Source organism: Pundamilia nyererei, unplaced genomic scaffold (assembly GCF_000239375.1).
Source record: "Pundamilia nyererei isolate P.nyererei 1_Seehausen unplaced genomic scaffold, PunNye1.0 scaffold00124, whole genome shotgun sequence".
Lineage (NCBI taxonomy): Eukaryota > Metazoa > Chordata > Actinopteri > Cichliformes > Cichlidae > Pundamilia > Pundamilia nyererei.
The window spans coordinates 1,467,327-1,477,465 of NW_005187525.1; the positions used below are offsets into that span (position 1 = coordinate 1,467,327).

General features: G+C 39.6%; 1 protein-coding gene across 1 annotated transcript in view; it reads left to right on the plus strand.

The window, feature by feature from the left end:
- LOC102213867 (leucine-rich repeat serine/threonine-protein kinase 1-like) overlaps window positions 1-10,139 on the plus strand; it is a 33,041-nt gene that overhangs the window by 21,080 nt on the left and 1,822 nt on the right. Inside the window, exons 7-12 of the mRNA XM_005742894.1 lie at window positions 210-436; window positions 772-899; window positions 5,653-5,816; window positions 5,997-6,134; window positions 7,189-7,301; window positions 10,016-10,086. Coding sequence (XP_005742951.1) covers window positions 210-436; window positions 772-899; window positions 5,653-5,816; window positions 5,997-6,134; window positions 7,189-7,301; window positions 10,016-10,086 — 841 coding nt within the window. The remainder of the gene's footprint in view (window positions 1-209; window positions 437-771; window positions 900-5,652; window positions 5,817-5,996; window positions 6,135-7,188; window positions 7,302-10,015; window positions 10,087-10,139) is intronic.

The following is a 10,139-nucleotide window of genomic DNA, read 5'->3' on the forward strand; positions in this document are numbered from 1 at the left end:
CGCTTCATCTCCTGCTTTGCGTTTGTGTGGGCGCCGCGTGCTGGCAGTGTCCAAGCGTTCTGTTTTTTTAGGGTTAACATAATTAAAGCCCTAATAAATTATTAACTATTTTCAGAATATGTGACCATTAAGAGTTGTGAGAGGTAGCTCTGAATGCATCTGTTCTTCACAGTCTAGTAAAACATTGCCCTGTGTGTGTCTGTGTGTAGGTTGTCAGTGTGTGTTGGCGTGGTCTTCAGCTGCCTTGGTTGGAGCTGGATTGGTTCATGGATGTCTCTGCGCATATCACCCAGCTGGACCTGTCATCTAACTGCCTGTCTTCTCTGCCCTCCGTGGTGCCCTGGGGTCTCATCAGTCTGAGGACTTTGGATCTTTCTAACAATGAACTTCAGGAGCTTCCTTTAGCAAACAACTCCCAGGAAGTCATCTGCTCCAGGTACATGAGGACACAGTCCTGGAACGCCTCCATTGGGAATTTGTCGATTTACTTTAAAAATTAGCAAAGGAAAGTCATTCACACACTAATAATTTTGTGTGTGTTGCCCTTTTCTTGCCACTGAACTTTGCCTTGTTCACAATCAGGTAAATTACCTTTCTTCCCAGTGCTTGGTATGAATTTTCTTAGCTCTTCTTGACCGTGTCTACAAGCCTAAAGGCACAGAGTTGCTGCCATGTGATTGGCTATCCTGATAATCTATACTTAATTGATTTATAGACAAATGTAATTGTAGGGTAGGGATAACCCTAACCTCCATTTTTCCTCTGCTTTAGTTTACAACAGGTGAATCTCTCTGAGAACCAGCTGAGCAGTTTGCCACCTGGACTTCTCCATCTCACTCGCATCCAGAAACTCTCTGCTGCCAAGAACCAGCTCACAGTTCTGTTTGACCTCCCTAAAAGTATGTTCCAACTTTTCTTCTATGTATGTACTGCTGTATGCACTTATGGACAGAGATATGCTAACCCTAACCTTTTTTTTTTTTTTTTGCCTTAAATGGAACAACAGATATAGGTGAGATGACTGAAACAGTAAACGTATAAGTCAGCTACTGTATAGACGAGGCGAGTCAGATTCTTTGTACTTGAAATAAAACTTGTGTGTAACCACATAAATTTAGGGGTATGGAAATGAAAGAAAGAGAGAAAGAAAGAAAACATTAAGAAGTAAATAATAAATGTATTAAATAATAAATATAAAACATTTGAAAAACAAAATAAACTTAATGAGAATAAGTCTTAAATGTATTGTTACTAAAGTCTTTGAGGTGGGGGGTCAATGAAAGTTCAAATGTCTCCCAGCACTGACAGGGAGCGAGGGTAGCATGGATGCACTTGTTGTGTAAACATAATTTATTTCACAATTCATCTTTCAGGCTCATCATGTTTGGTTTTAAGTCTTATTTTATTGCACTGAAACACCCGTGTAGTTTCATTTTGACTCTCCCCTTCTCACATGGGTGTCACACAGTCTTTCCCACCTCACATCCTGCAGAGATGAGCAGGTGAAAGAACATCACAGATAAAGGAAAAAATGTTCAAATAAACAGATGAACATGTATGGAAGGAAATTTGTCTCAAAGGGGTCCAAATAAGGCTGGGCAACTGATTTGATTCCATTTTTACTCAGACAATCAGAAATATTCTAATTCAGATCATTGGTGAGACGTCATCAGAGGTGTAAACATCGCAGCAGAGGCCTTTGTGTCAAAGTAACTGAGGATAAAACACAGAAAAACATGAGGGAGATTTTCCTGGCCTGGCTTTTTATAGCAGATAACCTTAAAAATGTTCTGCAGTAGAAGAAAAATGGAAGAAACCATGAATCAACAAATGAATATTACCTGATGCTGCTGAAGTGAAGCAAAGTTACAGAGGTTTGATTAGAGACATGGCTAAGCGTTTTGCAACTTAGCCTCATTTTAAAAAGTTTACATTTCTTCAGTTTTGAACAGCAGAAATGAGCCTTTCTTGTTGGGAAAAGAAAACAGCAGCTGTCAGCGCCGTACACAGCGATAGTCTGGTGCATAATAAGCGCATAATGCAGAAAACAGATTTTTGATGGTAAACTGGTCTCTGAGTACACTGAGAGAGAGGCACGATGTGCAGGAAGTAAACGCAAAAGGATTTCATGATGATATTTTTCAAACGTGAAGCGTAGTTTTCTTTTGCTGCTGGTTCGGTGAATTTTGGTCGGAGTGGCAAAACCTGAGTTAATATCGCATTATTCAAACTAAAATGGATATTTTAAACCCACTCTAATTACAAATGTGTGCAGTACAGTCGTCCCTCACTATAACGCGCTTCACCTGTCACCTCGCAGTTTTGCAGATTTTTTTATGTGGAATTTTGCTTCTTTTTTTTTTCCTTACAGCGCATTGTGTTCTGCCTCCTGATTGGCTGTAGACCATTGTCAATCAGTCTCGTGCCGTGTCTCCTGTACAGTACAGAATGTGTTCAGCTTGTCAAATTTACATAAATCTTTGATCGCTGGCAGTGTGACTGCCAACAATGTCGACGAAACGTTTTGCACCGTCGAAGGCCCCTGTTGGTTCCTTTGGTTTCATTCTATAATACTGGACTTATTTTTCTACGAAGGTTTGCACTTTGAGAGTTTAAACAAGAGAGAAAAGTGTGAAAATGTTCCTGCCTGTCTGAGAAAAGTGTATAAAGTGTGTAGTGAGGGGTTTTACAAACGTCTATAGTAATTGTAAAAAATAAAGCTGGCTACTTATTGGATTTCACCTCTCACGGGTTATTTGTGGAACTTAACTCCCACGATAAACAAGGGACCGCTGTAATTTGTAACAACGAAATCAAACCATGTCCATAAATTATGTGTAATACTGAGAAATGACACAGGTAAAAAGTATTGAACACATGAAGAAAGGGAGGTGCAAAAAGGCATGGAAAGTCGTGACACTACCTAAAATAATCTATAAGTAATTACAAAACAAATTAATATCAGCTGGTTTGGTCCCAATTGATGGCCTCTGAAAAGGTGTCACACAAGAAACATGTCATGATGGGTAAAACACCTTTGCAATCTTATTGTTGCAAAACATACTGATGACATTTCTGACGATTTCTAAACTACTGGAGTTTTCAGTCGGCGCTGCTGTGGCTATAATCTGGAAGTGGAGAGAGCTGCTCCTTGCAAGACTTCAGACAGAGGAGTTAAAGCGCCAAGGACTGCTTGCAGAGAACTACAGAAAGACTTAGAATCAGCACATACAATTGTTTAAATAAAATGTAATAAAAAAATAAATAATAATGCGCTCACCTGACTGGCCTGTATGCACGCTCACCACGCAAGGCTCCATTGCTGAAGAGAAAGCTGTTTACCATTTGCTCTACATTTAGACAAGCCTGTGAAATACTTGGAGAATATAGTCTGGTCAGATGAGACCAAAATGAACTCTTAAGACCATGTTTGGAGGTCAAAGGGCATTGTCTATAGTTGTAGGGGAAAAAAGGAACATCGAAACTGAACTTATTTTCCTAGATTTGTTGAAAGACTCTTTTAAAATCTTTACAAAGGGACCAATACAGCATGTTAACATGTTTAATGTTTTGTATTTTCTTCTATTTGATCTCAAAAAGCTCCTAAAACAGTCAGTGATCACCGTTGACCTCCCTCGGCTTTTATTACCACTAATCATTTATTTAAGCTCAGTTTTTAAAACCTTAGGATGTAACTACAGCCCAGCCCATGAAGCAGTATATGAATAACTAACCTCGTATTGTGGATGGATTATCTCAGTTGTTCTCCTGGCTGAAGTGTGGTCCTTTTACAGCATCCTGCCATGCGATTACATTTGTTCCTGACCACCGAGAACACTCACGTTAACTTTTATCGAGTGGAAAAAAAGTTAGCTTGTTTATATTATGCTAACATAGCTGTGTCGCTAGCGGTCACGTAGCACATCATTATATACCAGCTAGCCCAACTTCAGTAACCCTACAAACGTCACTGCTGTTTAGTTTTCTGTCTTCATTTATGCTGGAAGTGATAGCAGAGCTGTACGTTTTAATTTGTTTCCAAAACCCCGCAGTCAGGACATGCTATATTGTATTTAGATAGAAGCTAGCGAGCTAACTCCCTGCTAACTTCTAACTCCGTTAAATGTCATAAATCCCGTTTTCATGGATGCCTGGATGTTAAACTCAGTTGTTACACCTGGTAGAGCAGAACGCTGATCATTTTATTAAAGATGAAAGACTAGACAGTTTTTCAACTCTCAGTAATGCTGAGTGATCGTTTGATATATGGACCTGCAGCGGAGTTTAGACCCAGACACGGCTAGTGACGTCAGACTTAACGACCGGATCGCAAGATAATAACCACTCCTGTACCGATTGTGTGGGTACAATCTTTGTCTATTCAGCTGTAGCGAGCTCAGTTCTCACAGTCATGTAGGCACCAGCCTGATAATGAAGACACCAAGAGTGCGTCATGACCTTGAACACGTTTTACACTCAGTTGTTTTCTAGATCTTCACACTCATTCTTTGTTCAAGAAAGTCACAGTGACATATCAACAGTACACAGGGGTTAGATCATTACAAACACAGTTTGTATAGTTTTCTACATGGATATGAATGAATGTTGAAATCCCATATTCTTTAAATCACCTGAAGAGTGGAATTATATATTTTAATTATTTAAACTGACGAATCTCAAGTAAAACCAGAGCATTTGCACATCCATTCTACTTTGCTGTGTGTGTGTGTGTGTGTGTGTGTGTGTGTGTGTGTGTGTGTGTGTGATGAATAATGAACTGCCAGTTTAAGAGTTTTATTTAAGAAACCTGTTTCAGTGCCAAGAAAACCTATACAAACTAAAAACAGATGAAAATAGGTTTGATTTGCTGAAAGATGGGAGAATCCATGACACACGGGTCAATGGTTTCAGTTTTAATCACCAGTCACCAAATGCAAAGATTTGAACCACCTGTCTGCTGAAGACAAATGCAGCAATGAATGCAGCAACCCTGGCTAGAAGGTACTCATTCGCACTAATAAATCCTACAAATGTAGTGTGTGCTATTGCATAAGCTCGCTTATTAAATCTGACAAATATTGTGCTATTGGATACTGAAGAAATTTTGAGCTTGCATAAGCTCCTTTAAGAGGACAATAGAATCAATAGGGAGAGTCATCAGAAGCAAAGAACTGAAGAGTTTTATGTTGTGAGAAAAAGGCTGAGATCAGGAGTAAAGATCAGTTGCACCACTGGCAGGAGAGCGAGGTGAAAAACTCTTGTGTTTCAGGGCGAGGCACAAACAGGAATTTGGCTCTGAAACAAATGCTTCCTAAGAGAACATACAAGTGACTGTGAGCGCCATGTCATGTTTGTCTTACAAACAACAACAAGTCATTATTTCTCTAAATGATATGCAAATCAACTTATATATTTTATTGTCTTTTTTTATGCATCATATTTCCATTGCAATTAAATAACCATAACGATTAGAGACTATTTCTTTCTTTATAAGTGGGCAAAAAGAATGTGGGGAAAAAATGAAAATTGATTTTTAGATCACTTTTCTCGTAGTGTGTCAGATATGTTTTTGAGCATCCCACTTTTATTTGTGGTAATTCACACTAGTTTTAATGTCTAGTTTATATGTGTTGTTTAATTCCATTCTAACAGCCACTAACTGGATCGGTCTTCGTAAGCTAGAGGAGCTGGATGTGTCTGAAAACTGCCTGACCAGTCTGTCCACAGCTGTCATGCACTGTTTGAAATCCCTGAGGCTCCTCAATGTGAGCAGGAACAAGCTGAGCACCTTCCCTGACCCCTGGGCCTGTCCACTGGTAAAAAGCCATAATTATTCCTTTCTGTTTTTTCAACACTAATATACTGCAGGTGCAGTTAGCCTTGGTTTTTTCGTTTTCATTTTGATACTGATTCTATACATTCACCCACAGAGATCAGCCTTTTAGAAGTTATGCATAGTGACACTAATATATATATTTCTGTCTTTTCCTGTGCAGAAGCAATGCAAAGCTTCTTCCAATTTGATTGAGAATCTTCCAAACACCATCTCCATCTTTTGGAGGAATCATCTGGAAGAAGTAGACTTCTCTGACAACAGTCTGAAGGAACTTCCTTCATATATCTTTGAACTGGAGGTAGGAGCACTGATGTAGATCTTTTATTAGATATATTAATATTCATCAAGATGGAAAAATCTCTTAATTAAAAAACAAGCAAACAAACTGTTGACTACTTAAAGTAGTAGCAGTGATCTGAACAACCTTCAGATGGCACTACTTCTCTGTGTTTGGCTTCATGAATCTTTTAAGTTCTGCAGTCTAAAACAAATACAGCATAAATCTGTTAGATGATCTGGCTCAGCCTGCAGATTATATTTGGTGCATGGATTGTAGTGCTCTTAATATAACAGTAGACATCCAAGCTTTAAACTGCTACGATCAGTTAATAAACATTATAACATAGTTATATTACTGTATTATACTACTGTGGGTAGACTGATGAGTTACAGGATGGGTAAGATAAAAAATGTTAAAGGTTCTTTAGATTTATTCATTTTCATTTTATTTATTTGTAGTTATTTGTCTCACAGTTGTGACACCGTTGGTTAGACAAACTGAGGTAGAACCAGCAAATAAGGAGGCAAAAGGGAATACAATATTAGTCTTTAAAACACTTTATCCTAGATGTTCTGATAAGTCCATTCCAAAGTAGTGGCTTAATCATATTATTGTATTTTTCATACATTTGTCTGAAGACTGTTTGGTCACTGCAGTTAGCAAACTTTCCCTATTGCTTATGACCTTATTGGCATTGTTAATGATACAGTATACTTGAATCACCAGTGGGTGGCTGTACTACTGATCAGAAGGTTGGTGGATTGATCCCTGGCTCCCCGAGTCCCTATCCTTGGGCAAGATACTAACCCCAAGTTGCTCTCGGATGCATCCATCAGAGTGTGAATGTGTGTGAATGTTAGCTAGTAAGCACTTAAAGCATAGAAGAAAGTGCTTGTGTGGATGTGGCATGCTGTATTAAGTGTTTTGAGAGTAGAAAAGTGCTGTATAAGAATCAGGCCGTTTACCAGAGACCACCTTAGCCATAAACAGCCAGCTGTATTTTCCTTGGATTGAAAAAGTGAATGTGTGGTTTGCAGTATCTAATTTGTCTTCTCATTCATTGTCCTATCAGGCTGTGGTCTCTTTGAGATTGTGTGAGAATTACATTACAACACTCCCAGCCCCCAATAAGTGGAAGTGCTCTAAGCTCAAGACACTTGATCTTTCTCAAAACCATCTGGGCAAGTACGTCCTGTCATCACAAACACAACATCATTATGTACATGTATATTTTGTCTAGTATAGTCAACTAGTCCAGAGGACTCATGCTGAGTCTAGCTAAGCTTTCATAACACTTCAGTGAATGAACAGAGTCGACCGATTTATTCATTAATTATTGATTTTGAATACTGTTATGAAATGTTGTTAGGTCAAGCTTTTAACTTCTATGGATAGTTTAAGCTCGTCATGTGTTTAATTGAGCTTAAGCTCAAAATATATAGATTACATCTGTCACCCTTTCATGACTTTGTTTTTACAAATGAATTGACTCAATTACTGGCATTAAAATTCAGAATGATTCAGGTTTACACTAGTTTACAACTAGATTCATGCTTTTGGTGTAAACTGTAGATATAATATGCAGTGCAAGGGGAGGGGGGGCTTCAGTGAGATTTTGCTGAAATTTCACTGAAGCACCTCAAAATGGTACAGAGTAAGTTGTATGGTGCCCATGTGCTAACAAAAAAAAGATGAATGATAGGTATAGAAATCCTCACATGGAAATTCGACAACCTTTGCATGTAGAACTCAGCAACCACGCACACAAAGAAGCCATCACGCACGTAAGTGGGTCTGCTTTGCATACACAGCTACTTTTCATGGTCTTGTGGGTGAATACCATGGAGCTGATTTAAAGAAACAGGTAGTTAATCTACAAAAGCTGGACAGAGCCATAGGAAGTCCTTAATCCTTAGTAGGACTACTATCTCTTACTGGTATCTGCTCCTTTGTGCAAGGACTAAGATGAGGACTGCCTCCGCCCTACAAAATCACCTCCAGCAGGCCAGTATTGTGAATATCTCTGACCGGACAGAAATGACTGGCATTTTCCAATGAATACCAAAATCTGACGCAGGTATTCGTTGCCACTTGCACAGAAATTCATCAACCGTTGCACATAGAATTAAGCAACCACACGCGCAAAGAAGTCATCACACACATAACTGTGTCACGCTGTTGCAAACTGGTTTAAAGAATTTCTTCTTTCAGCCGGTCTAGAGGCCACCCCAAAATACAGCCTGTTCAGTTTCTTCCTGTGTCCAGAGGAGAAACTGCTGCTCAACAGACCACACCATAAAAGAAGGCTGATGCCACCATAGAGTCATAGAAGGGTTTCAGGAGCTCCCTCTGCACTCCAAAAACCCTGAGCCGTCTGCATAAAGCTAAACTCTCAGCAACAAGCTCACCTGGAGCCAAAGATAAGCAAGAGCCAGTCTTTCCAGGGTTTTCAGCAAGTGTGATGCCAGAATCACCAACTGTTGAGGTCTGTGGGCTTCTGAAGATAAAACCAGAGCTATTGAAAAAGTTATTCACTTCATTCGCCCACTTTGTTTCGTGACAAAACAGGAATTTAAAACTATTTCAGCTTCGTGGGTTCTGAGAGGATCTCCTCCCAGATCTAGACCAGAACCTAAAAACGTTCCTGGACAGTCTGGGGGACAACCTGGTGTCATTGAATGGGCCAAAACACAGAGTTATTGTACTGGATTTGGGGGCCATCCATCAGGAACTGCCTGCAAACTCTTGCCGCATGGGGCCAGGCATCGTCCTACACTAACTCCGGAACCCAGGACCCACTGCACCAGCTTAGGCTCATACAATAGGTCGAGGGATTATACCTTTATTCTTAATAGCAGTCATTGTGCTACTGCCTACTCCATAGAGGTCTGTGCTTCCATTCATGGATACGTATCCCCAAACCATCACTGACCCACCACCAAAACTGATCAAGCTGACAGGCAGCACAACATTCTCCACAGCTTCTACTGACCCTTTCACCTCTGTTGCATATGCTCAGGATAAACCTGGTCTCATTTGGGAGAAGCACAGGATGGACCCAACGATTCTGGTATTCAAAGAAAAATGCCAGTCATTTCTGATTGGTCAGAGACATTCACAACAGTGGCATACTGGAGGTCATTTTGTAGGGCTGAGGCAGTCCTCATCCTGGTCCTCCTGGCACAAAGGAGCAGATATTGCAGCACAACTAAGGGTCCATTCGTGGTCTGAAAGCTGAAGGCTCTGCCTCCCATAATACTTTTAAATATCCTAGGAACCACAAGTAAAGCAGCTGAGAGCAAACTGCTCTTCTGAGTTGTTATGGTACTATGAGGTCTTAAAGATAATGCCATCCATGTAAACATCTGGTTAGATACCATATTTCTAAGATTTCTAGGGCCAAGTAAAATAATCTCAGATTTATCTGAATATAGAAGCAGCACATTGAACATTATGCAGGTCTTTATGTCTTTTAAGATATTCCTGTAGTTTAACTAAATGGTGTGTGTTATACTGGTCCCAGCGCAAGAAAAATTAACCAGAGAGAAAGAGTCTAAAAAGTTATCAATATTATTGAAAGTAGCTGTACGTAATGATATGTTTCTGAGATGGTTATACTGTTATATATATAATAATAATTACATAATTATAAAAACCTAAAAACTGACACTGGTGTATAATCTGTGTTTCATTTTGTCTAGTCTTGTCTATAATCTCTGTAGAGATTTCTGAACATATAAATTTATCTTCCATTCTCAGTGATTGAGAAGACAAGAAAAGGAATAGCTGCATACAGTTTACTACTTTAACTCTGGTGAATCATCAGGGCTGTTGATTTTTAAAGTCACTGTTCTTCACACGAGTGGTCTGCTAACTGTATTTTAAAATGTGTCCATTAGAACAGAGGATAGTCCCAAATCCAGGAGACTGGCCTTCCTGACGACGTGGAACAGGAGGGACCCAGACCCAGGTAGAGGTCGTGTGTGTGTGTGTGTGTGTGTGTGTGTGTGTGTGTGTGTGTGT